Here is a 27,848-nt window from a genome sequence, read left to right as displayed (position 1 = left end):
GGAGCAAGGACATGAGCGTCGGGTTGCAAAGGTGCGGGAGGGCCGTGAGGAGGGGCTGCCTCGGCCACCCAGTCTCACCTGTCTCAGGGGTCCTGGCTCCTGACCAGCCGTTGGCGACGTAGGGTGGCTGCTGAGAGAGGGCTTGGGCTGTGGGGGCTCGCGGCCCCCAAAGCGGTCACATGAGTAGAAGCGCTGCTTCTCGGAGGAGGAAGACTGCCTCCGTTCCTGGGAACGGCCGCGCTCCTGCGTGCGCTCCCTCCGGCAGCCCACAGGCCCCTCTCCCTGGGGCGGCCCTGGGCCCGCAGTGCTGCTGGGTGCTGGCCCAAGGAAAGGAGACATCAGGCAGTCAGACCAGCAGGGAGACAGGCCTTCCACCCAACACCCAGACCCTCCAGAGCCAGCAGGGAGTCCTGGGGAAGAGCGGAGCCAGTGGGGGGGAGGCAGTCTTGCCTGGTACCCAGGCCCAGGACTCAATGCTTCCTATGCAGGGCAGATTGTGGGGGGTTGTGAGATACAGAAAGAAAGAGGGTCCCCCATGGGCTCTCAGACCCCAGACCCAGGCCACAGCCACATGTAGGATCTCTTGCACGCACCACCATCCGTGCCTGCGGACAGGCTGGGCCCCTTCTCCAGGGACTTCTGCTTCCTGTCCCTGCGGCGATGGCAGCGGTGGTGGTGGTGGGAAGCAGCTTGGCTGGCTGGTGCATGGTCCAGGGTGGCATTGCAGAGATGAGCCACACGGGGGCGCTGGGGAGCCAGCGTGGATATGGAGCGCTTCATGGGGCTGGCATCTGGGGGTGGCTGCAGGAGTGGACAGGGCAGGTGCACAACTGAGAGTGGGGACTAGGGGTACAGTGCCTAGGAGATCCTGGCCCATGGGGTCCAGGGTCCTCAGGAAGCTACACTGAGGGACCAGGGTCCAGGAGCCATCAGGCCTGCCCCTTTTCCTGGAAAGTTCTTCTCCACCTGAGAGACCCACCATTTCTGCAAGAGAACTCTGCACAAAGTGCTGTTTCTGTAAGTGTCCATCTCCCACACCTGGTGCAGCCCGGGTGGCCCACTTGCATCTATGTCCCTAAAAGACAGGGAGGATGCCAGGAGGAGGGAGGCTGTTGGCCTGAATGGAAGAACCCAGGTGGGGGGCCCAGAGGTCCCTCAGTGGCTGCAGTGTGATGGCTCTGCCAGCCCATCTGTGCATCCAGCAGGACCATGAGGCTGCTCCCCTGGGGCTGAAATCAGGTCATGTGGGAACAGGTCCTCTGACTGGAACTCGCCCACAGCCACTGCTCAGTGCCAAGCACCAAGGGAAAGAAGAAGATGATTCTGGGGAAAAGACGGCAGTGTAAAAAGGCAAGGCAGAAACCTCCCTCCAAATTCACATATAACACAAAAATACACCAAATACAACAAAACCTCAAAATGACCTGAAGACTGCAGAACTGACCGCCTACATCTGTGGAAGAAGAGAGGACCCCACAGAAAGGGTAAAGTGGCCAAGCTGAGACCCAGCAGGACCCAAGCCCTCCCCCAACCCTAGCCCCCAGGTGGGAGGGAAAGAAACGGAGCAGGAAGGGAGTGGGAGCCCAGAACCGCTGAACCCCTGGCGGTCTGCTCCGGGAACACAATGAACCCACATTATATGGAGCTCTGGTGATTCGTGGGGCTGGACAATAAAGACATACGAACACTTGGGGAGGCTGAGGTTTCAGCCTCTTGTGGGGAACAGGAATACCTTACCAAACCCTCCCCCCAAGACAAAAGCAAAGAGGGCAGTTTGAAAGACTTCCCAGCAGCAAGAGGGGTGCCAGAGGGGCGAGGATTGCACAGAGCTCTCCGCTCAGGAGAAATATCAGGTGGATGATACCTCCCCAACCCGCCCTCAGCCCAACAGGCTAGGAACTCTCAGGAGCTTCAGACACTCGATCCTTGCTGGCAACACAGCCCCAAAGCCCCCCACTGTGGTGCATGGTCTGCCAGCTGGCAGTGAAACCAAACTTTGCTCCCAAGTAGGCAGAGGGAGACCCTTCCAGCCTTCTCAGGCCTGTTTTGGGGTAGCCAGGGAAGTACCTGCAGGAGCCAGTCCTGGGAGCTCCCTCCTCCCTGCAGGCGCTGGCCCATCTCACCTGTGGCCCCCACCACTGCTGCAGGCTGTCGGAGGAGGGTAGTTCTGCCCACAGCTACTCCAATGGCACAGCCCCAAGTATTCTCCCTGATCCCCCAATCAGCTGACCGCCCACATAAACCACCTGAAATCAGATCACTACAAGCCAGACAGAAAGGTGCCCTGCCCATTGCACACCAACAGCTGGGGCTTCTGCACAGGAAATTGAGATTCTGAGCACTAGAGGGCGCCTCCTACACAAAGTTATCATTGCATAGGAAACACTAAAAAAAAATGAAGAGGCAGAGGAACTTGGTCCAAACAAAACTACAAGACAAAACACCAGAAAAAGTGTTGAGCGAAACTGAAGTCACCAATCTTCCTGATAAAGACTTCAAAGTAAAAGTCATGAACATATTCACAGATCTACAGGAAAATATTCAAGATCTCAGGGAAGACCTCAACAAAAAGACAGAAGACCTCCAAAAAAGTCACTCAGAGCTGAAGAACACAGTATCTCAAATGAAAAATACAATGGAGGGAGTTAATAGCAGGCTTACACAGGCTGAAGAGGTTGTAGGTGATGTGGAAATTAGGGAGAAAGAAAACAATGAAGCTAAAAAACAGAGAGAGAAAAGGATTTCTAGGAATAAAAGAATAATAAGAGAGCTGTGAGACCAATCCAAACAGAACAATATTAGCATTATAGGGGTACCAGAAGAAGAAGAGAGAGACAAAGGGATAGAAAGTCTCCTTGAGGAAATAATTGTTGAAAACTTTCCCAGTCTGGGGAAGGAAATGGACACTTAGTTCATGGAAGCACAAAAAGGAACCCTAGGAAGACAATACCAAGACGTATAATAATTAAAATGCAAAGATCAAGGACAAGGATAAAGTTCTGAAAGCAGCCAGAGAGAGAAAAAAATCATGTATAAGGGAAAGCCCATCAGGCTATCAGCAAATGTTTCAGCAGAAACTTTACAGGCCAGAAGGGAGTGGCATGATATCTTTGATGCAATGAGACAAAAGGGCCTCCAACCAAGAAAACTCCACCAGGCAAGATTATCATTTCAATTTGAAGAAGCGATTTAAAAATGTCAGATAAACAAAAGTTGAAGGAATTCACCACCACTAAGCCAGCCCTACAGCATATGTTAAAGGGACTGCTATAGATGGAAGTGGTCCTAAGGCTAAATAGCTGCCACCAGAGAAAGTAAACCCACCATAAAGGTACCAGACCAGTTAATTACCAAGCAAGTGCAGAATTAAATTGACTACTCACAATCAGTCAAGGGACACACAAAGAGTGCAGAATATGATACCTAATACATGAAGAGTGGAGGAGAAAAGAAAAAGAAGGGGTGAGGGGAAAGTAACTTTAGATTGTGTTTGAAATAGATGTAATAAGCGAGTTAAGCGAGTTAAGTGAGACTGTTAGATAGTAAGGAAGCTGCCCTTGAACCTTTGGTGACCACATATCTAAAGCCTACAATGGCAATAAGTACACATCTATCAATAATCATCCTAAATGTAAATGGACTAAATGTACCAAAAAGACATAGAAGGGCAGAATGGATAAAAAACAAAACAAAACAGGACCTGTCTATATGCTGCCAACAAGAGACTCATTTCAGACCCAAAGACATATACAGACTGAAAGTGAAGAGATGGAAAAATATATTTCATGCAAACATTAGGGAGAAAAAAGCAGGAGTTGCAGTACTTGTATCAGACAAAATAGACATCAAAACAAAGAAAGTAACAGGACACAAAGACAGACATTACATAATGATAAAGGGGTCAGTCCAACAAGAGGATATAACCATTATAAATATCTATGCCCCAACATACGAGCATCTACATATGTGAAACAAATACTGACAGAATTAAAGGGAAAACTAGAATGCAATGCATTCACTTTAGGAGACTTCAACACACCACTCACTCCAAAGAACAGATTCACCAGAGAGAAAATAAGTTAGGACACAGAGGCACTGAACAACACACTAGAACAGATGGACCTAATGGACATCTACAGAACACTCCTCCCAAAAGCAGCAGGATACATATTCTTCTCAAGTGCACAGGGAACATTTTCTGGAATAGATCACATACTAGGACACATACCAGAGCCTCAATAAATTTAAAAAGATTGAAATTGTATCAAGCAGCATCTCAGACTACAGGGGTATGAAACTAGAAATAAATTATGCAAAGAAAACAAAAAAGCCCACAAACACACAACATGCTCACAAATAATCAATGGATCAAAGACCAAATAAAAACAGATATCAAGCAATATATGGAGATAAATGAAAACAACAACTCTGCAGCCCAAAACTTGTGGGACATGGTAAAGGCAGTTCTAAGAGGGAGGTACATAGCAATACAGGCTTACCTCAAGAAACAAGAACAATCCCAAATAAACAGCCTCAGTTAACAGTTAAAGAAACTAGAAGAAGAACAAATGATGCACAAAGTCAGTAGAAGGCAGGAAATAATAAAGATCAGAGCAGAAATAAATAAAAGTAGAGAAAAATAAAACAACAGAAATAATCACTGAAACCAGGAGCTGGTTCTTTGAGAAAACAAAATACATAAACCACTAACCAGAATTATTAAGAAAAAAAGAGAGTGCACACACATAAACAGAATCAGAAATGAAGAAGGAATAATCACAATGGATACCACAGAAATACAAATAATTATTAAAAAATACTATGAAAAAAGTGTATGTCAATAAAGTGGATAACACACAAGAAATGGACAACCTTCTAAGACCAACCCAGGAAGAAACAGGAGATCTGAAAAGACCAATTATCAGCAATGAAATCGAATTGGCAATAAAAACACTACCTAAGACAAAACCTCCGGACCAGATGGCTTCATGGCTGAATTTATCAAACATTTAAAGAAGAGCTTATACCCATCCTCCTTACAGTATTCCAAGAGGCAGAGGAGGAGGGAATACTTCCAAACTCATTCTATGAGTCCAGCATCACTCTAATACTAAAACTAAACAAAGACACCACAAAAATAGAAAATTATAGACTAATATCCCTGATGAACATAGATGCAAAAATCACAATAAGGTATTAGCTAACTGAATTTAAAAAGATCATCCATCATGACCAAATGGGATTTATTCCAGGGATGCAAGGATGGTACAATATTCATAAATCAATCAGTATCAAACACCACATTAACAAAAAGGACAAAAATCACATGATTGCCTCAGTAGATGCTGAAAAAGCATTTGACGAAATTCAACATAATTCATGATAAAAACTCTTAAAAAATGGGTATAGAGGAGACATACTTCAACACAATAAAGGCCATTACAACAAACCCACAGCCAACATCATAATTAACAGCGAAAAGCTGAAAGCTTTTCCTCTAAGATTGGGAACAAGACAAGGATGCCCATTCTCCCCATTTTCTTCAACATGGTAATGGAGGGCCTAGCCACGGCAAGCAGACAACACAAGAGAAATAAAAGGCATCCAGATTGGTAAGGAAGAAGTTAAACTGTCACTGTTTACAGATGGCATGGTATTATACATACAGAACCCTAAGGACTCCACCAAAAAACTATTAGAACTAATAACTGGATTTAGCAAAGTTGCAGGATACAAAATTAATACACAGAAATGTGTAGCATTCCTATATACTAACAATGAACTAGCAGAAAGAGAAATCAGGAAAATAATTCCATTCACAATTGCATCAAAAAGTATAAAATATCTAGGAATAGACCTAACCAAGGAAGTGAAAGACTTATACTCTGAAAACTACAAGACACTCGTGAAAGAAATTAAAGAAGATACCAGTAAATGGAAACACATCCCGTGCTCATGGATAGGAAGAATTAAAATTGTCAAAATGGCCATCCTGCCTAAAGCAATCTACAGATTAAATGCAATCCCTATCAAAATACCAATAGCATTCTTCAATGAACTACAGCAAAATAGTTTTAAAATTCATGTGGAACCACAAAAGACCTCAAATAACCAAAGCAATCCTGAGAAGGAAGAATAAAGTGGGGGGAATTACACTCCTTGACTTCAAGCTCTACTAGAAAGCCACAGTAATCAAGACAATTTGGTACTGGCACAAGAACAGACCCATAGACCAATGGAACAGACTAGAGAGCCCAGATATAAACCCAAGCATATATGGTCAATTGATATATGATAAAGGAGCCATGGATATACAGTGGGGAAATGACAGCCTCCTCAACAGCTAATGTTGGCAAAACTGGACAGCTACATGTAAGAGAATGAAACTGGATTATTGCCTAGCACCATACACAAAAGTAAATTCAAAATGGATCGAAGACATGAATGTAAGTCATGAAACCATAAAACTCTTAGAAAAAAACATAGGCAAAAATCTCTTGGACATAAATATGAGAAATTTCTTCATGAACATATCTCCCATGGCAAGGGAAACAAAATAAAAAATGAACAAGTAGGACTATGTCAAACTGAAAAGCTTCTGTACAGCAAAGTACACCATCAACAGAAGAAAAAGGTACACTACAGAATGGGAGAATATATTAATAAATGACATATCAAATAAGGGGTTGATATCAAAAACATATAAAGAACTCATGTACCTCAACAAACAAAAAGCTAAGAAGCCAATTAAAAAATGGGCAGAGGAGCTGAACAGACACTTCTCCAAAGAAGAAATTCAGATGGGCAACCGGCGCATGAAAAGATACTCCACATCCCTAATCATCAGAGAAATGCAAATTAAAACCACAGTGAGATATCACCTCACACCAGTTAGGATGGCTGCCATCCAAAAGACAAACAACAACAAATGTTGGCGAGGATGTGGAGAAAGGGGAACCCTCCTGCACTGCTGGTGGGAATGTCAATCAGTTCAACCATTGTGGAAAGCAGTATGGAGGTTCCTCAAAAAACTCAAAATAGAAATACCATTTGACCCAGGAATTCCACTCCTAGAAATTTACCCTAAGAATGCAGCAGCTCAGTTTGAAAAAGACATGTGCACTCCTATGTTTATCGCAGCACTATTTACAGCAGCCAAGAAATGGAAGCAACCTAAGTGTCCATCAGTAGATGAATGGATAAAGAAGAGGTGGTACATATACACAATGGAGTATTATTCAGCCATAAGAAGAAAACAAATCCTACCATTTGCAACAACATGGATGGAGCTAGAGGGTATTATGCTCAGTGAAATAAGCCAGGTGGAGAAAGATGAGTATCGAATGATTTCACTCATCTGTGAAGTATAAGAACAAAGCAAAAACTGAAGGAACAAAACAGCAGCAGAATCACAGAACCCAAGAATGGACTAACAGTTACCAAAGGGAAAGGGACTGGGGAGGATGGGTGGGAAGGGAGGGATAAGGGGGAAAGATGAGCATTATGATTAGAATGTATAATGTGTATGTGTGGAACACAGTATAACACAGAGAAGACATGTAGTGATTCTATAGCATCTTACTACGCTGATGGACAGTGACTGTAATGGAGTATGGGGAGTGGACTTGATAATAGGGGGAGTCTAGTAACCATAATGTTTCTCATGTAATTGTACATTAACGATACCAAAAGAAAAAAGAAAGAAAGAAAAAAAGGAGGGAGAAGAGGCATGGAACAGAGAAGTTGAGTCTTCACTCGAGGGAGGGGGCCGGGCCCTGACTCCACTGAGCCAGTCAGGGTGAGGAACTGGAAGAGGACAGAAGCACTACCAGTGGGAGTGACAGAGGAAAAAGTTACAAGAATGAAGTCCAAATTAACTCTACAGAACCAGAAACCACAAAAAAAGGAGGCAGGGACAGGGCTGGAAGAAACATACAGAGGGCTTAGGCCACTCTCGGGCTAACTGGAGCTGGCACAGTCCTGGGCAGGCCTTGAAGGTCTGAGGCACAGGCCAAGCCCCTCTCTGGCCCCTCACCTACCTGGCCAGTGAAAGCAGGGACCCCTGTCACAGCCTCGGGTCTGCAGGCCGCTCACTGAGGATCAGCCCAGGAAGTACGCAAAGTCACAGCTCCCCACCCAAGGGGCCTTCCCTCTTGGTTCAATGTCCCAAAACAAGCAGGCAGGGGCAGGAGGGGACACTGCCTCCAGTGTCCAGAGAGAGAACAAGGCAGGTCATCCCCAGAACTTCTGAGGCCTCAAGGACGTGAAGGGGCAAAGGGTGAACCAATGTGTGAGGCGCTGGGTGTGTTCCCTGGAGGAGGGCAGCAGCTGGGGTGTTTCAGGGAGGGACAGGCTGGGCCAGGGGCATGAGGCTGGAGGCCATAGTGCCCAGACAGGATGCCCAGCACAGGTGGGCGGCTGCCCTGGTCACACCTCTACAGACCAGCATCACGTTCTAGGGACACCCAAAGGGGCTGACGGTATACTGGCCACCACGATGCCAGGGGGAGTCCATCCCAGCCAAGCCCCCACCCGGGACACAAACCCTCCCTACGCCAGGACTCCTCACCACCTACGCCCTCCCACGACCCTGACCTTCCCAGACCACCCACCTGAGTCTCTGCCACCAGGCGAGGCATGGATGCTGCTCGGCCCTGGCTCTCCAGCCCAGGTTGGGATTCTACAGCAGGGCCTCTCAGGGCCATGCCCTGCATCTGGACATCCACGGCCTGGAGATACAGCAGCCTCCCAGTTACTCCTGCTCCCCGAGCCCACCCCAGCCATGTCTCACACCCCTATCAGTCCCTCGCCTGGACCCCCAGCCCTGGGGGCCCCCACGGGTCTTCCTGGCTGTACCGCTGGGATCTCTGTGGAGTGGCCATGTGCCAGGGGCATCCTCACTTCCTGGGGCGCCTTCTGGGCCTTCTGGGTGACTTGGGAAACAGATTCCTCAATGCAGCCCTCTTGGGTCTGTCTGTGGAAAGGATGGCCCTGTCAGCTCAGCGGCCACAGAATGCCCACCCAGGGCCTGGCTACCAGGAAGCTACCGGAAACCAATACCCTTTAGGTCCACAGCGTCATAATCAGAGGTGCAGCAAGAGATGTGAACCCAATGCCAGGGCTCAGAATGGGCATAGGAGAGGCGACCCTGGCCACCCATCCAGGGGAAGCCTGGGTCCACCACTTCCTTGTCTGGGGATGTCTGGCTGGTTCCTCAGCCTTGAACAGGGACTCACGTGTACCACGGAGGCATTCCTTGGGCCTTTTGGCTGGTGGTGGTATTTAGTTAATGGCTTGTGCCATTTTACAGGGTTTCTCCATTTTCCTGTGTATCTCTGAAGCTGGTCCTGACCCAGGACCTGACCCTGATGCAAATCCCTAACCCCAACCTTAACTGTCACCTTAGTCCTACTATAACCTAAACAATTAACTCTAGGTTACACGATTACCTCTAACACCTAACCCTATCCCCTAACCCTCACCCTTAGCTCCTAACCTCTGACCCCAATAGCCAAGGCATTCATAAGAAGAAAGTGAAGATACCAAACTCCCTGATTTCAAACTATTCTAAAAGCTATAGTACTGAAAGAGTGCAGTACCGCCTAGGTGGATGAATGGAACAGAATTGAGATCCCAGGAATAAACCCTCACACACCTGAGTAGTGAATCCATGAACAAGGAACCCAGAAGGTACAATAAGGAAAGGGCGGCCTCTCCCAGGAATGATGCTTGGAAACCTTGACAGCCATTCAAGGATGAACCACACCAGGTCCCACCTTACACCATACACCAAAAGTGATTAAAACACCCACCATTCTCTGTATTAAGCCCTTCCTTCCCTGGGTCCTCAAGACATACTCCCCTTAATCCCAGACCACACACAAGATGCTTTCCCTCCCTTTTCCTCCTTGGAAGATGCCTCCTGGAACATTCTGGGGGAAGTGAAGCCCCTGTTGGAATGGATGCAGCAGCAGGCCCTGGGGTATCCTCCCCAGACTCAGGGCCACATCTGCACCCTGAAAGGTTGCATAGTTGTGGACATTAGAAAGTAAACCAGGACACCAAGAGAGAGGATGGGGATAGTGTGAGGGAGCCCACCAGGCCTCCCAGTTTGTCCTTGGGGTTTGTAGTGGGTCACTCTAGAGCAGTCAGATTAGGAACATATTGAAGGTGAAGGGCCTCTAGTTTAAGGATGGGGCATCAAACTGGGTAATCCTGAATTCAAACCTTTCTCTTCCCTCAGGATGAGAATGGTTACCTTCTCAGCAGCCAACAGTGGTTTTTACTCACTTTCTTCAGTGTGCTGTTTGGGGTTTCAGTGAGTAGTGAACAGTGCCTTCTGGGAAGATTTTCACCAGGTCCCACAGTGCTGGGCTGGCACATATCTATTTAGAATGAAGGAACAACTCATGCCTGGCTTTGGGATTATTTTGGCTAAGAGCACAAGGGTCAGAGGGAATGGGTGCTTCCTTGATGTCTGTGTTTCCAGGCCGAGTTCAGGCCATGACCCAGCATTATGCAGAAGTTGAATCAATGACATTATGTTAGAGAAGCCCACAAACAGCACAACTAGAAGTAGGGCCTGGTGGTCCACCACGAAACCATGATGAAATAAACAGAAGGAAACCCATCCAGAGCATCCTCTCCTGGGAAATCCAGGTGCAACAACTTTGAACCTCGGAACTAACTGGGAGAGGCATCAGAAAGCTCACTGTGACAGCTCACAACACTTTTCTGCCATGAAGTCACAGTCAGCTATATTCACTAGCATGTCCATGAAAACCTTTGTTTTGTGAGGGAAAAAAAATGACCCTGAGATTTTCATCCATGCTTAAAGTGAGCTTTACAACAAGGATCGTACTTCATGTTTTAGGGGCTTTTCATTGTACTTTGAATAAGCCCTTCAGGGTTTTCTAGTGAAACCAGACAATGGGTTGATGTTTGCCCATCTTTTGGCTTCCCACCTGGGGCATGCACGTACTCCTGTGGACCAGTAGGCTCCACACACAACCCTTTGCACCTCAAGCAGAGCCCCTTTGTAGCATGTGAACAGATGTGAACAATGATTCCCATGTGGTTCTGGAATGAAGGGAATTGGCTCAGTTCCAGTTCCCAATGTGCAGCAGTTGCTGTCTATTGACATAACTGCCAATAAGTCAGTTTGGGCATAAGAAAGATTCCACTCAACTTTAAGATGTCATTTCATTAAAAAAGCAAAAAGGGTCCTTTTAGAACTGATGTAGAGTAAAATGTGAAAAGGGGAACCTTTCCATGAGACCTGTCTTGCCAATGGGTTTCAGCCCCGGGCAAGTTCGCTATGGATTCACTGTGTCCAAAGAAATGGACAGCAAAACGTTCTTTAGGGTGAAAGGGTTTATTACCCGGCTTGTTCTCCCGGCTGTAGGTTGAACGCTAAGCATCTCTGCCTCCGCCCAGAGCGCTGGGCCGAGCTCCCCGTACAGCACAGTGACAGCTTATTGCCTACAGGTGCGGAAGCGGTAGCCTAGCAACAGGCCAGTTACGTCATCAGGTGGTTTAAGTTCAGTGAGGATCCTGGCCAGAGGAACCCCAACTTCCCCGCAGACCATATGATGACAAAGTGTAACAGCCTCAGTATTCTGCCTGTTCCTTGTTTCAACTGAAATAATCTCATTTCTTCTCTTGCCTCCTCCAGAAAATATATTAAAAAGCATTTGCACATGCAGAAGTGCACTGATTCAAATATCGTAGTAGCGCTTTCCTATTCTTAAACAAAAACATACCTGAGAAAATGTTTTCTTAGGAAACATTTATCAGTAATAGATGTTTGATCATAGAAGAACTGCTCCTTTTTCACTTAAACCCCACCTCTACAGATTACAGTCTTAATGACCAGTTAACATTCCTTTACACCTAAGTGTCTTGTGCAAAGCAAAAGTCCAGTAATGAGATTGCAGTGCCATTTCATTTTATGTATGTAGATGTGTCATTGAAGACCATTCTTTATAAAATGAGGCACATAGTTCACCATTTCTTTTAAGTCTGAGGCACCAGATGGCAGAGCATGCCTGGCACTTATTGATCTCACAGAAGAGCTTTCCCACCTTTATCTCTGACCAAAGGACAGGGAACAAAGGCAACACAGATCTGTACACTTCAACATGTCCACATGTATCTGCAAACCCAGGTTCTTGGAGGAGCTAAAGGTTAGGGCCCCAGGTGTCAGAAGAGGGGGGAGACAGAAATTAGCCAGAGGAAAGTGTCATGTGTCGGCAAGCAGCCTGTCAGGAGGAGGTGGTCTCCGGTCTGAGCTCTCCATCTGGCTTGCCAGAAGCAGAGCTGAGTTGGGAGTGGGAGCAGCTGGCCAGGACACCGCCAGCCAAGTACCTGTGGACCGGCTCCCCGTCAGGAGCACAGATTGAACCATTATTACATTTATGTGCTTATTTACTATGATAGGCAATGTGCTCAGTGCTTTGAGTGGCTATATTCTCTCCCATTTTATTTTTTTAAAACCACTTTGTGGAGGTATGATTGACATATGAAAAGCTGTACATAGTTAATATATGAAACCTGCTGAGTTTGGAGATAGCTTCATACCAATGAAGCCATAAACACAGATACATCACCTCCAAAATTTCATTCCACCCTATCAATGCATTTGTCATTGTTATCATCAAGATCTTGTGTGCGGTAAGAACGCTTAACATAAGATCAGTTCTCTCAGATTTTACCTATGGCTCCAGCATTGTCAACTAGAGGCTACTTCATCTCACAGAACTGAAACTGGCACCCTTTGACCAGCCATTTCCACTGCGCATGGGACACAGAGGGGTGACGTGATGCTTTGCATCCTCACAGCTGGGGTGTAGCAGAGCCTTGGCATCTTCCTGCTTTGTCCAGACCTAAATGCTGCGCGCTGACTACTCTGCAACTGGCCACAGCCCTCACACATGCTACATGTAAACCCTCTCCCCAGGTTCACCCATGGGTCACCGAGACCCTTGCCCCATGGACCCCCCTCGGCCTACTTTTTCCCAGTCTTCTCCCTTTGAAATGCCCCTCCTTGTCCTCCCACTGAAAAAGTTGCTGGGACAGAAAAGGTGAGACCTTTCCAACTGTTACAGCAGTAGCATACACGGAGGTGCTCCCTGGCATGGGCATTCTGCAACTCACTGCTTTCAACACATTCAGTCCTCATTTCACAGATAAGGAAACCAGAGCAGGGAGGTGGAGTAATGTCTCCGATCTCACACACCACATGCAGCCCAGATGTCCTTAACCAAAGCCTCCCCTACAGGAAGATTCTGGTTTTAGCACACAAAACGCAGCAGCAGCCCATAGCTGGTCTGGGAGACACTGCCGCCCCTTCCAGAATACCCTTGAGACCAAGAGGACCTTAACAAATCTAAGAGGTACTTCAACTTCATCTGAAAAACGATCCTTTCAGGTTTCTGAGGATAGGTAGGTAGGAGAGCCCAGGTAATAGATGAGGCAGCAGCAACTGCCAGGTTGGAAAAGTGGGAGAAGGGGCAGCTTCAGAAAGGACCAGAGGATGTGTGGCTTGGAAGGAAGAACATGTCGGCCTCTCAAAGTCCCTTCTTCCACTAAAGCATGACTTTGAGCAAGTCCAAAGCAATATTAAGACTCTACAGTCAATAGATGAAAAAGGCTTACACGCTACCCAAGGCCAAGTGCCAGTCAACATTTGTGGAAGGGAACACAATATAAAAATCAATAGGTCTGCTTTTGAGGTTTGGGGGGAAGACACCAGCAATGCCCTCTCCAACACATGTCCATGCCCAGAAGTAGACTCTCCAAGGGTTATATTGGAAATTTGTGGACAGTATCTGTCATTTTTCTCCACAAAGAACTGGGGAATAACAGAACTCAAGTCTCCTGACCAGCAGGGAACAGGGTCTACAGGCTGGTGGTTGGGAAAGATTGGTGTTCTGGGAGGTCACTGCGGCTGATGGAACCCCCCAGCTTCAAGTGCACATAGGCACAGGGATTGGTCAGGAGTCACATAGGATCCTTTTGCAAAGCAACGCACATCCACTGAGCTGCCACATCAACAGGGTTCTGACAACAGAAACCATGCTCATGGCAGAGATTTTTTTATATCATTAATATACAGTCACATGAGCAACATTGTGGTTACTAGATTCCCCCCATTATCAAGTCCCCACCACATACCCCATTACAATCACTGTCCATCAGCGTAGTAAGATGCTACTGAGTCACTACTTGTCTTCTCTGTGCTGTACTGCCTTCCCCATGACCACCCCCCTATGTTATGTGTGCTGATCGTAATGCCCTTTATTTCCCTTCTCCCTCCCTTCCCACCCACCCCCTCCAGTCCCTTTCCTTTGGCAACTGTTAGCCCATGATTGGATGCTGTGATTCTGCTTCTATTTTGTTCCTTCAGTTTTTACTTTGTTCTTATGCTCCACAGATGAGTGAAATCATTTGGCACTTGTTTTTCTCTGCCTGGCTTATTTCACTGAGCGTAATACCCTCTAGCTCCATCCATGTTGTTGCAAATGGTAAGATCTGTTTTCTTCTTATGGCTGAATAATATTCCATTGTGTATATGTACCACATCTTCTTTATCCATTCATCTACCGATGGACACTTAGGTTGCTTCTATATCTTGGCTACTGTAAATACTGCTGCAATAAACATAGCGGTACATATATCTTTTTGAAACTGGGATCCTGCATTCTTAGGGTAAATTCCTAGGAGTGGAATTCCTGGGACAAATGGTATTTCTAATTTGAGTTTTTTGAGGAACCTCTATACTGCTTTCCACAGTGGTTGAACTAATTTACATTCCCACCAGCAGTGTAGGAGAGTTCCCCTTTCTCCACATCCTCACCAACATTTGTTGTTCCTAGTCTTTTCTATGTTGGCCATTCTAACTGGTGTGAGGTGATATCTCATTGTGGTTTTAATTTTCATTTCCCTGAGAATTAGCAATGTGGAGCATCTTTTCACGTGTCTGTTGGCCATCTGAATTTGTTCTTTGGAGAAGTGCCTGTTCATGTCCCCTGCCCATTTTTTAATAGGGTTATTTGCTTTTTGGGTGTGGAGGTGTGTGAGTTCTTTATATATTTTGGATGTTAACCCCTTGTCGGATATGTCATTTAAGAATATATCCTCCCATACTGTAGGATGCCTTTTTGTTCTGCTGATAATGTCCTTTGCTGTGCAGAGGTTTTTTAGCATGATGTAGTCCCATTTATTCATTTTTTATTTTGTTTCCCTTGACTGAGGAGATGCGTTCAGAAAAAAGTTGCTTATGTTTACATTCAAGAGATTTTTGACTATGTTTTCTTCTAAGAGTTTCATGGTTGCATGACTTACATTCAGGTGTTTGTTTCATTTTGAGTTTACTTTTGTGTGTGGGGTTTCATGGCAGAGGTTTTTTAAATGCAGAAGATGAAGAGTAAGTAAAAATCACCTGTGATTCCGATCCAAGAGATACCCACCAATGACCTACTGATAGGTCTCCTTGCAGCACCAGACTGAGCCACTTTGACCTGGATTTTGGACGTTGTATACCACACACTACTGGGGTTCCTGGTGCACAGCCAGGCAGCATGCTGAAGGCCTGAAGTGGGGTGCCTGTGGCCAAGAGAGCCTTTGGAGGAAGTAAGCTCTGAAAGGTCCTGGGCTTAGGTCTGGAAGTGTAAGGGTGTGCCTTCACCAGTTCTCTGCTACTTAACAGACCCTGGAGACTTGCCACTCAAGGTGGCCCATAAAAGCAGCTGCTGGTTCACTGCCAATTGTCCCAATTTGGCTCTTTCTACCCAAGCGCCACATCAGACATTACTGGTGGGATCAAGACCGCACCTGCTAGTGGTAACGTCAGCAGCCCCTCACCCTGGCTTTCTCGGTCCTGCTCCAGAACACAGAGGAGTGGGTGTTGGGGAGGCCATCCTGAGCCATGGAAGTCAGGGAGCAGGCAAGGCCCTCCATTTCCTGACTTCTAAGGATGAGGCCCCAGACACCCATTAATAGTGGACAGCAAAAGGCCCTTCAGTCTGACCAGACTAGAGGAGAGACCCACCCCACCTTGGCAGGAAGAAGGATGGGCTGGGGTTGTAGCTTCTTCTGGAAGTCAGCATTGCCTCAGGCCCCAGGCTTCTCACCCTCTGGAGTGCCGACATTCTGGGTCAAACCATTCTCTTTGGTTGAGGCTGTCCCATCCATTGTAGGATGTTTATAGCAGCCCTGGCCTCTCTTGTCACTGACACACCCTCCAGACATCGCCGAGTGACCCCATGGAAGAGCCGGTAATCCTGTTCTGTTTAGGCATCCCCTCCACTTATCCTACTGCACAGACTCAGACTCTGGCCAGCCCTGGGGATGCGCATGTGGGACGGACTCCAAGCCAAGTGTCCTAGAGCAGGGGGCCCCTACCTGGTAGGCAGGGAATGGTGGTGGACTGGCTGGAGTCTCTTCTCCATCACACCTGGCATCAATGAGACCTGCTCACTGCTGAGTCAACAATTTACAGAAAGCTGACATTTCTCCTCTCTATTATCAGGGTCTTTAAAACAAGTTCTGCGTGTGTGTGTTGCATTATTAAACCTTTTTCTTTTTTGTTGAAAAGGTCTTCAGTAGCCACATACACAGAATTTTGAGACTTCAACTGTTTGTCTACACCCAACTCACCCACAGGCTTGCAGCCTGAAAGAACAGTGTTCCAGTCTCAGCTAGAAACAGGCTCCACATGCCACTAGCCAGCATTCCCAGGACAACATGAGGAGAAAAAGGCATGTGCACTCTTGCTCAAGTGCAGACACCCTCAGGTGTCTGAAGGGGATGCGTCAAATGTCACTAACAGGCCAGGTGCACAAATTGCCAGGCCTCAGACCTCACACCTCACAAGGCTGGAGGTCTTCCTTCAAGCATGGGATTCTGCAGCTTCCAGCCTTTCCTCCCACTCTCCAAGCACTGAGTTTGCTGGGTACTCCCACCTTGCCCCTGGCACCCCCACTCACCCCTTGTCCCCCACTTCTTAAACCATCTGGGTCCGAGCTTGCCTGGAGTCTCTTCTACCCACATGAGACAATGATGTCCAGTGTCAGCAAGTGGTGATAATCAAAGGTCTCATGTGTTTAGGAGTACCCATGAGGGAGAGTCAGTACCTCTGCCTGCAACCCATCCCTTCTTCCAAGTGTGCATCTATTCACAAGTAAAAAAATTCAACCTGGAGTTTATTAAACTTTGCATTAATAAACTAATATTCCAGGTCCTTTCTTTCATGCCAGTGGATATCCTCAACCTTCTGTCTGGAAATACTTTTCTTGAATGGGACTCTCTTGGCATTTTTGTTTTCTTACTTATTGTATTTAATCCTTGATTGCTAATTCTTTCTACATGTCTGGAAACGTGGCCAGACTGGTGTTTCTTTAGGGACAGGGACTTTAGCTCTGTGCCTGTGCAATCATAGTTCCTGGCATGTAACAGGATATTCACTGAAATGAAATGCCAATTAAAATTTAGATAATGCAATTTGGCAATCTGAATTAAAGGGTTTAGAAATATGTGTACTCTATGGTCTAGTAATTGCTTTTTTCTTGGAGTCAATTCTAACAAAATAATCAGTAATACTTGAACTCAAGTAACAGTATTATATAAAAGCTGAACATTGGAAACATCTTATTCAATAAAACAATGATTAAAAATTATGAATATATTCATATATGCAGCTTTTAAAAACTGTATTTCTCAAGTTAACCTTAAAAATAAGTGTTGTTTTACCAGCAAAATTGGGCTTATTCAGGAATAGCAGAAAATTGCAATTTAGGACATACAAGCTACGGCCAAGCCATAGGGAAATCCAACAAAGAGGAGGAACCTTACTTTATAGGAAAGGAGGAAAGTGGGGCGGGGTCGCTTCCCACAAAGTCCACCAGAGGAAAGTGAGAGCTCGGGGAGATGAGTGGCTGAGCTGCAGTGGGAGTTGATTTTTTGAAGGGGGTGCCCTGGGCATCTTGCCCTGTTGAGGACTGTGCTTGATGGTTCTTCCTGTTGAGGATGCTTCTGCTGGGGTCTGTGGAGGACTCTTCCTGTAATTTACGTGGGGTGGTACGGCTCCCCTTCTAACCTCCCAGCTCCACTTGAGTGGGGCTTGCCTTTATTAATTTTCACAATAAGACCACCTCATGAAATGTTTTTTATATAACATGAGGTGAAAAAAGCAGGTTGCAAAACTGATCAAACAGCATGATCACAATTTTGTCACATATATACATATATGAAGGAAATGAAACAGAGATAAAATGTACCAAAATGTTAATAGACTTGATTGCTGAGTAGTATGACTATGGATGATTTTAACTTTTTTCTTTCACTTCTTTGTACTCCCCAGATTTCTTTCACAATGAATTTATAGTAACTTTATACTTATGTAATGTATAAATTATGATTATTTATGGCACACTTATAAAAACTTTTAAACACCTACTTATCTTCTTAATCTCATACAAATTACTCAAGGGCAAGGATTTCGGTTTCAGCAGCCACCTTCCAGAGCCCCCTAGAAAACGGCTACTCCACGACGAGACTAGCAGTTGATGCCACCTTTCTCCTAAAGTGCCCTTTTTTTCTCCTATCCTTGGAGAAGTCACCCTTTATCGGGCAGGCCTAGAAGTGTTTCTGTCCCCCTCCTTACCCTTCACTTTGACCTGCGCTAGTGTGCCTTCAAACCCAGAACCACCTGGCAGCTACTGCAGACAGGCGGGGCCCAAGAGGTAAGGCCTCAAGTGGTTCCCATTATCCAAGACTAAAGCAAAAACCAGCCTAAATCAGCCCACTTCCCTGGCCGCCCGGTGAGGCAAAATCCTGCCGTGGGGCACAAGAAGAAAGCAGGGCGCCGAGCTGGGAACTAGGTTACCTGGGCGGGTGGACGATGCTTCTTTTCTTCCTCTCGGGGTTGCTCCTACCGTGGCGCGAAGCTACCTGCAAGCAGCAGCTTCGGGGGCGGGACGCGGGCACGGGTGCTCAGGAGCGGTTCGGCAAGGCGGAGGGGTGCGGTGCGTAGCGGGAGTTGCGAGGCCTGGTCCCCCTGGCCCGTGCGCGGGTACTGGGAGACGTGTCGGAGCAGCGCGGGTCGGGGATTGCGGCGGGTCCTTGGAGGGGCGGGTCCTCGAGGCATGGGGCGGGCTTTGGCGGGGGCGCGGGGTGGTCCTTGGGGACAGCTCAGCTGGGTGTACGGGGTGCTGAGGAGGTCAATTCTCGGGGGTGCGTGGTGGAGATGGGGCGGGTCCTTGGGGCTCGTGGGGCGGGCTCTCCAGGCACAGGGCGGGGATCGGCGGCGGGTCTTCGGAGGCGGGTCCTCGAGGCGCGGGGAGGAGCCAGTGGGTGTGAGAGGAGGGGGCGGTGGGAGTTGGCGTAGGGCCCTGGAAGCGCGGGAGGGTTGGGGAGGGTCCTCGGGGTCCGGGAGGGGGCTGGGAGCGGGTCCTCAGGCTGCAGGGCGGGGGCGGGGGGCGCGTCTCGAGGAATGTAGCGGAGTTTGCGGCAGGTCCTCGGGGACCGGTCCTCAGGGGGCGTGGGGCGGGGACTGGGGGCGTGTCCCCGGGGAGCTGGGACGCATCCTCGGGGCCCGGGGCGGGGAGTAAGGCGGGTCCTCGGAGGCCGGACCTGGGGCGGTGCGCGCCGGCGTCCTCGGCTCCTCCCACGCGCGGCCCCTGGGTCCCCGAGGCGCGCGGCCGGCCCAGCTCGGGCCGCCGCACTCGGAGCAGCCGGGCGGCCGAGCGAGCTCGGGCCGGGGCCGGGGCTGGGGCGCGGCGGGGGCGCCGGCCCCAGCGTCCTACTGCAGCCCCCGGAGCGAGGAGCGCGGGCCAGAGCACGGCCGGAACCATGAACCGGAGTTTCCACAAGTCTCAGACGCTGCGCTTCTTCGACTGCAGCGCGGTGGAAGTCAAGAGCAAGGTGAGCCCGCCGGCGGTCCGCGCCCCAGCCAATGAATGGGCGCCTCAGGGGCTGCGGGACGGGGGCCCAGCGCTGGCGACAACTGGGCACCGCGGCGCCCCCACAGTGCGTGGGGTCCGGCCGCCCCGCGCCCGCGCGCAGACACAAAGCGCGGCCGCTGGCGAGTCTGGCGGGGCCCGCGATCGGGGGACAAGGAGCCGGGGGCCGCGCGGCCGGGACCCTCGGCGAGAGCGACTCTTTTGTTCCACGAGCGACAGGGGCGGCGTTTCCGGGGCGACCTGCGGCTGCCTGGGGTCGTGTCCGTGGGGGATCGGGGGCCGCCGGGGAGGGCCCTGGGCCGCACCGCCTCGTTCGCTGCGGAGGAATCTCGGAACACGAAAGCGGAGTCTGGCGGCCGCGACCCCCCTAGCTGGACGCAGCCCCCGGCGCCCCAGGCCCAGACTCTGGGCGCGCCCGGACCACGGCCCCTCCCGCCGCCCGCGCCCCGCCCGGCCCGAACGTGCCCGGACTCGCGGCGCTGTGCGCGTTTGGGGAACCGGCTGATAGGATCTGGCGGGTCTCTTTGCGGGGGCGGCGGCTTCTCAGCGCCCGCTTTTGTGAGCCGGGGTTTCTGCGGTGGACCCCCACGGCAGCAGGAGCTGCAGTTGCACAGGGTCCTGGAGGAGGGGCCCTTTGCCCGACTCCCTCCACCACCCCGACCCCCGACCACTAAAGCGAGGGTGAGCGGCCGGAGTGCTGGGAGAGGGGCCCAGCCTGTGGGGCTGACACCAACTCCGAGCACCCTCCCGGCCCGCTCTTGGGGCAGCCGAGTCCAGAGACTGGGCTGCCCCTACCGGCCGAGGCGGGGTCCTCCTGTGTAGGATTCCCAGGGCATCCGCCAAGGATCGGGGCTTCTCTGCAAGCAACCACACCACAGTGAGTTGCAGGATCTAGTCATCATCTTAGGAGACACAGTGTTTTCATGAATCCTCATTTTAATAAGATAGCTCTCCTTCCTCAATGCTAATGCTGGGACCCCCCCCCCCCGCGGTCATCCCCCCAGCACAGGAGCCCCCTCCATTCCCAAATCAGATGTTCCCCCTGTGAGTTGTGTGAGGGGAAGAACCCATCAGCACAAGTGGGAGCTCGAGATAACCGTCGGTTTCTGAGTGGAAATGGTGATTTTCAGAGCTCATTGTCCACTACAGTAGCCACTGAGCACGTATGGTATTTAATTTCTTTAACTGTTTATTTTGAGGGCATCATAGATTCATAGACTATGTGAAAAAGAATACAAAGACTCCCCTAAAAGTAACATCCAGGACTGAATCAGAGCCCCCAAGCCCAGTCAAGACACAGAGCACTTCCCATCTGCTGCCCTTTTACACAAACTATTTGATTTTAAGTGTGAATTGACAATATTGACATAAAAACTGTTGCTTACTCGCACTAGCCACACCCAATCAGAAGCACAACTCCAGAGGATCCACGCAGATGGATAAGTGGGGAGGAAATGACTTTTCCCTGGGCCTCATCATGCAGGGCCGGACTGCTGGCCCAGCACAGGCCATTGGCACTACAGAGTAAACGCGTGCCCTGGACTCTCCCCGGGCACTGGGAGCTGTGGCCCAACTGGCGGTCCCACCACCTCCAGCTCCCTAGTGAGGAAGGGGCACTATCCATGCCCCGTCTGGGGTCAAGTTCAGATGTGGTGAATGCTGTCCTGGAGGGGAGTGGCAGAGCCAGAGTTCTGGTTGAATTTGGGAATACCCCAGGAAAGACCACACCAACTTGGGCCCTGCTGTGCTGGCTGGTCTCACACACACATGCACACACCCTGCCCTTTCAGATGATTGGGTTTGTCTTATTGTTTGTCCAGAGGGTCCACATGGCTCTTGCTCTTTACACGCTCTCCCCCTGGCCCCCTTAGTCGTTAATATTTGACACCATGGAGTTCATCTCTGTAGGGAGTCTTATTCCAGCTGCTGTTGTCAAAATATGGGAGGCAGAACTTGATGACGGTGATGGATGATGCCAGTTAAGTCACCTACAACCCTGCGAGCTTTCAGGCAAGGCATTTAACATTCCCAAGCCTGGGATGTCCCATCTGTAAAGTGGGCATTGTACCTGTTCTGCTTACCCCCAGGACCAGACAAGGCAATGATGTGAAAGTATCTGAAAACTTCAGAGTGCCCAGGGTTATATAACTCAAGCTCTGCACCTCAGGCTTCTGTGGCATTTGAGGATATCGGGCCTGAAATGTCGTGTGACCTCTCAAAAGTCGTGGCATTAGCCTTGTGCCACAGCTGGTCAAGTCCCAAAGCCATGGGACTAATCTCAGCCTGGTGGCTGTCTCCTACTCTATAACCACTTACTTATCCCTCAACATTTTGCTGTGATACCTGTGATTCACCTGTTCCTCCCAGAAGACCCACCATGGATGCTGTCTGCATTGTGTGGACATCTGGGGAGCAAGTCCTGGCCCTTCGGAGAGGTAACAGGAAAGCCAGCACTGGGAGGGGTCTGCCAGGCAGAGGAATCCGAGATGACCCGTTCACATGTGGCCCATCCAGCAGCATCTGCCAGCGTGACCTAAAGGGCCTGCCACCCTGTCTGTGCAGTGCTCTCCCGGCACCCCTGCCTCTACTGTGCAGGCCTCTGCAGTGACCAGGCCACTGTGTCCCCATTTCCTGACCTCTCAGGTCCCATCCTTGTCCTCTCCTGCCTGTGTGCCCTGCTCGGTGGCTTCCCCACCTGAAAGCTTTCTCTAAGAAGCTGTCCTGTCCTGATGACCCTCTCCTGCAGTGCCCAGGTTCAGTGCCTTCACTGGTCCAAGCTACCTCCATGTTTCTCCAGGGTTGCTTTTCAGAGCAGGGACCAAGGGCCATGCTTATACTCCCAGGGCTTGTGGCGTCCACAGTGTCTGTGGGAGAATAACACTACTGAAGGTTTTAATCCAGTTTTTGCTGCTTCATTTAATATAATGTTGGAGGCTTTTTTAGATTCTAGATAAATATGTTGTAGAAAATTTAGGAACTGTATCAGGCAAAAAATGCTGTACTTCTCCCATCCAAAGAGCTGCTGTTCAGAGTTGCTGCACATCCTCCTGACCCTTTGTATGTGCATGTACCCACACACATCTTTGCTTTACTGAATCAGAATTGCATTTTATAGGTGTATTATTCTGCAGCCTGCTGTCCCCCTTCAAATTAACAGTGTATTGCAAATTTTTTCTCATGTGATTGACGTTTTTAGGAAAGATTTTTTACAAATAATCACATAGCATTCCATCTTATGTGTAGACCATAGTTAATTTAGCCAATATTGTATTTGGGTCATTTCTAATTTTTTTCTATAATAATGCTCTAAAAACATCTTATAGAAAGATTACATATAGAATATATGTATCATATGAAGTATAAAAAGAACACTGATTCTATTGGCCCAGTGCAGAACTCTGATAATTTCTTGAGGACAAATTCCTAAAAGCAAAATTACTTTGTGAAAAGTATGCACACTTTTAATCCTTTTAATACACAATGCTAAATTTTCTTCCAGAAAGTCTCTTATACCAGTTTATATACTCTGTTCCATGCCTGTCCATCCACCTATCCTATTCCTTCCCTCTGTGTATTTTCCCCTTCTTTCCCAGTTACATAAGTAAAATGCTATCCAGTTGTTTTAATTTGTATTCCTGGTTTGTTAGTGAATTAAAAGGTTTATATTTGTTGGCTGTTTGCATGTCTGCCTTGAACTACCTGTTTGTTCCATGCATTGTTTTTTCCTGTTAGATTCTTATTTTTTAGTGAGTTACAGAGCTGCTTGTCTACAGGAGATTCCAGTCGGTGCAGATGGTGCTGAGGTGACAGTGTTGTAGTTCATGTGTTTCCTCTGGTCCCCAGATCTTATCTCTGGCTAAGGCTGTTCGCTGCCTGGTGCTGCAGGACACGCCTTTCCATCTCGGGGGGCTGGAGCTCTGGCCAGCCCTCCCCATGGGGTGGTTGGGTACTTCCCTCCCGTGGGCCAGTTGAAAACCGCCTGACACAGTTTGACTCACCTGTGTGTGTCAGCTACACCCTTTTAAAACTCCAGGTTTGTTTTTTGTTGTTTTTTTTTTTTTGGTATCTGTGCATGTCTTTGTTTAAACATGTTCAGTGACTTGATTTGGGAAGTTAGACCTAGAGAAAACTCTTGGACCCAGGTGGGGAATGTCAGTATGGTCGCCACTGATGGGTAGATGCCAGCCTCTTGTGAGTTGTGGCCTGTGAGTATTAGAAAGCCCTATGGACCTTCCCAAGGGGCACTCCAGCTAGCCAGAGGTTCATGCCCTTTCCTCAGACCCATGGCATTTCAGATAGAGGGTTTTCTCAATTTTAGGGAAGGGAAGGAGTGTCATGGATTGGAAGACACAACCATTCAATGTGTCAGAAGCTCTGACATTTGTGAATCACACCCAGAATCAGGGAAAAACGGAGAGGCATCCTAACCCTTACCCATGAAGGGGCCTCCTGGACTTTTAGAGGCAGGCAAAGAGGGAGTTTGGAATGACGATAGCAGAATTAAAGGGAGCCTCTGGGGTCTAGATGTTAGGTTTGTTCAGCTGTTTACATGTTTGTAACTCCCCACTTCCTCTTGGCAGATGTCTACTCTGCTGGGACTATGGGGAGTGATGGGAGGGGCTCTGCCCTTCTGTAGACCTAACACACCCTGCAGGCCCCCTTCTGAGGCTCCCCCTGAGGACACTGGAACTATAAAGATGAGCTAGGCTGCACTTAGCCCTCTGTGTACAGGTTGCAATCAGAAGTATTTTTAAAAGTTTATTTAACTGCCCCCCTGATATATGTGCCAGATGATGTTCAAAATACATTGCAATTGCAAATAATAGTTTGTTAATCCCCATCAAAACCCTGCAAGGTGGGTTCTGTTATTGACCCTTTATATGACAGAGAATGCTGAGGCCCAGGGAGTTTCTCTAAGCTGCCCAAGGTCAAAGAACATGGGCAGTTGGGCTGCAGAGTCCATGCTCTCCATCACAAATGCCCCTGGCAGAGAAGGGCTCCCAGCTCTGCTTTCTCTGACAAGCCCTAAAATCCAGGTCCAGATATTGATGGAGGTGTTGTTAGCTCACCCTGCACATAATGAGATGGACCCATGGTTTGTCTGGATCTAAGGCTTGTAAGGGTGAGCTCTCAAGCTTTTGAGGAAAGAAGTTTTTGTTTTTTCTTTTTTTTTCATCAGTATAAAGCAGGTTCTTGCTGAATGCCCTTGAGTGAAGCTCTGTATTCAGTAGTTGTTCTTAAAAGTCTGATTCTACCATCCATTCGAACATTAATTTATTCATTCACTGAGCAACTACTGTATGCCAGGCTTGGGCTTGTGCTGGAACACAAAGGCAACCAAGATGGGCATTGTCCCCTCCTTACAAACTTGTGGTCCAGTGAAGGTTGACCCGAGCAAGTGGGCAATTTGAGTGGGGTGTGTGCAGGCATACCACCCTCCCATCCCATCCCCAAAGTGCCACAAACTCACAACCTGGCATATCCTTGTGCCCAGAGGCCTCCAATGCATGCTGGCCTCCCACCCACCCAGCAGGACCAGCCATGGAGTCACCCCATCAGCAACAGCAGTGCCTGCTCAGCTTTGAAATAAACAGGAGCACCCTCCCTAACCTCCCCCACCCATCCTCCCCCACCCTGTGGTTCCATAGACAGCTGGGATTCTGTCCCCTTTCCTCACTGGGGCCACTCAACCCCACTGGACCACTAGGCCAGCTCAGAAAATTGGCTGCATTTCTCAGTAGTATGCTTCAAGGAACAATTCAGCATCTAAAATGGGGAGAAAACTGCTTTGCATACAGGAGATGCCCAATACATGTCAGTTGAATTAAATTCAGATGAAGAACAGCTGGATTTTCCTGATAGCTACTGGTATAGAAGTGTCCTATTAGGGTAGTTAAAAAAAAAAAAAAAAAGCTTTCTGAGAAAGGCGACCAAAGCTGGAGTCACCAATTGGTTTACTTCCAGGGCATCTCTGAGAGGGGTTAGCAGCCCTGTGCCCTCCCCACTAGTACCACAGGGGAGAAAGCAGAAAGAAAGGGGGAGAAGATGAGCGAAACAAAAAGAGAAACTTTAAAAGTTACGAGGAAATTGATTTAAGCCTTTGGTGATATTTCTGCTGTTTCCTCAGTGCAAGGTCATAAACTGTGACTTCAGGATGCCAGCCAGCTACACGTGGATCTCCAGGAGTGGTGCTCATATGACCCTGTTGGCCCCCACAGGCCTCCTTCTGCAGAACCCTCCAGCAGCCCAAACCCCACTGCAGGGTCGAGGTGGCACTCTCTGTACCAGTGCTGACATCATTTGTCTGGGGTGCCTGTTTCCCTGTCCTCTAAATTCAGTCCTTCCAGATTCCTGGGGTCCAGGGGTGTCCCACAATCCACCCTTCAATCTTTTCCTGAGGTTGTGTTTGTCCCCCTCATTGGTGCTCTGTGCAGACACTGGCTGACAGAAGGGAACAAGAGGTGGGCTTCACACTCATCCCCAACCAGAGCATCTACTCTAATTTTGGGGTACAAGCTTAGCGTTTTACTGGCCCTCCCACGTGGCCTAGCCCTGTTACACTCTTAGTTTGTCCCCCTTCCTTTGGCCCACAGAAACTCAGCCATGCCTTGAGGATGAAATAGCTGCCTGTTCAGGAAACTATTCCAGATACCCCTTAACGGCAGGGTCTATGATGTGAAGTTCTGCACGTGTGACATGACAATAAAGCATGCTAATCTCAGGCATGCAGCTTGATTAAGTCATACCTGTTTGCACCCCAGGTAGACACTGCACATCAAGGTCGAGAACATTCCAGCATCCTGGGAGGTTCCTTCATGCCCTGTCTAGTCAGCAGCCTCCCCGAGTGTAACCACCATCATGGTCTGTCACCAGATGGTGTGGTCCGTGTGGATACTGAGCATCCTGTTGTACATCTGTGTTGCCGGAGGTCTGGCCTGCCCCCAGAGTTGGGTGCCCATGTCCTTTGCTGGCAACGTGCATGAGTTCATCTTCTGTGCACATGCGATTCTCGCCAGCTGTGTGTGATGCTGCCATGCCCTGGCTTCAGAGGGCACCGAGCTGGCCATAGGTGGTCCTGGTCCCTCTAACCCCAACATAGTGTAGCTGTTCTCAATTTTGGTGTGCAGACCCCAGGGGGGCTTGACGGGATTTGGGTAGAGCAGCTGTGTAGAAGTCTGAGGATTTGTGAGATCCTGAGGCCTTGAACCACAGCTTATTAAGTATTTGTTGATTGATTAATCAAGAAGAGATTCTTTCACTTGCACATCTGCTAAGGGCTTTCATAGGCCTTCATTTAGTTCTGTGGTTTAATTGTTACCTTCGTGCCTCTCAGCCTCCCCTTAGTCCATGCCAGCCAGTGGGCCCTTCTGGTGAGCCAGGTGTCCTGGGAGAAGCTGAGACACCGGATGAGCAGGATGGCTGGGTGCTACTCAACAGGTCACAGGGCAACTCATGCCACAAGCAATCTGATAAAAGTGGAAAAATCTTCCTTTTAAAAAGTGCCTGGGTTTCAACAGTGGATGAAGACACCCTCAGCTTTCTGGAGCATGGCAGGCTGTGGAGACCTGTGGTCAAGACCCCAAATCACCTTCACCTTGAGAGGTTTGCCTGTGCTGGCCCTGCAGCTCTCCACATGCATGATGACTCATGGGGCCACTGCCTTTGGGGGTTTCTCTTCTCCCCTAGAAGCCCTGCCTGGTGAGCATCTGTCCCATCGGGATGCTTGTCAAAAGCTGGGTCACACGTAGGTCACTCTGCCCAGCAGGTCTCTGTGCCTTTGCTTCTGTGGGTGGGAGTGACACACGGGTCCAGTAGCTCCTCCTCAAGTGGCCTCATTCTGGAGATGGGTGCTGTCAGGGAAGGGCCCTGGGTAGGGAAAGGCTAAGA

At 48.8% G+C, this 27,848-nt stretch overlaps 2 protein-coding genes and 1 long non-coding RNA gene across 6 annotated transcripts in view; 1 reads left to right on the top strand and 2 right to left on the bottom strand.

Annotated features, from left to right (window-relative positions):
* LOC140843468 (voltage-dependent N-type calcium channel subunit alpha-1B-like) overlaps positions 1-19,414 on the bottom strand; it is a 42,557-nt gene extending 23,143 nt beyond the window's left edge. Inside the window, exons 1-5 of one of the 4 annotated variants that reach the window (XM_073213273.1) lie at positions 18,887-19,414; positions 8,857-8,974; positions 8,613-8,729; positions 594-801; positions 79-317 (exon numbers count right to left, since the gene is read on the bottom strand). In XM_073213273.1, coding sequence (XP_073069374.1) covers positions 79-317; positions 594-801; positions 8,613-8,729; positions 8,857-8,895 — 603 coding nt within the window. In that variant the 5' untranslated portion in view covers positions 8,896-8,974; positions 18,887-19,414. The remainder of the gene's footprint in view (positions 1-78; positions 318-593; positions 802-8,612; positions 8,730-8,856; positions 8,975-18,886) is intronic. The other 3 variants (XM_073213274.1, XM_073213275.1, XR_012121296.1) reach the window with 3 other exon arrangements.
* A 290-nt stretch (positions 19,415-19,704) lies between these two features.
* PARD6G (par-6 family cell polarity regulator gamma) overlaps positions 19,705-27,848 on the top strand; it is a 59,631-nt gene continuing 51,487 nt past the window's right edge. The window contains exon 1 of the mRNA XM_037007450.2: positions 19,705-19,923. Within this exon, the coding sequence (XP_036863345.1) occupies positions 19,852-19,923 (72 nt within the window). The 5' untranslated portion in view covers positions 19,705-19,851. The remainder of the gene's footprint in view (positions 19,924-27,848) is intronic.
* The window catches only part of LOC118970417 (uncharacterized), a 70,755-nt gene continuing 62,849 nt past the window's right edge, over positions 19,943-27,848 (bottom strand). The window contains exon 5 of the long non-coding RNA XR_012121293.1: positions 19,943-27,842. This is a non-coding gene — a long non-coding RNA (uncharacterized lncRNA). The remainder of the gene's footprint in view (positions 27,843-27,848) is intronic.

The sequence above is a fragment of the Manis javanica genome, chromosome 9 (genome assembly GCF_040802235.1).
Source record: "Manis javanica isolate MJ-LG chromosome 9, MJ_LKY, whole genome shotgun sequence".
NCBI lineage: Eukaryota > Metazoa > Chordata > Mammalia > Pholidota > Manidae > Manis > Manis javanica.
This window is presented reverse-complemented; position numbering and strand designations above follow the sequence as displayed.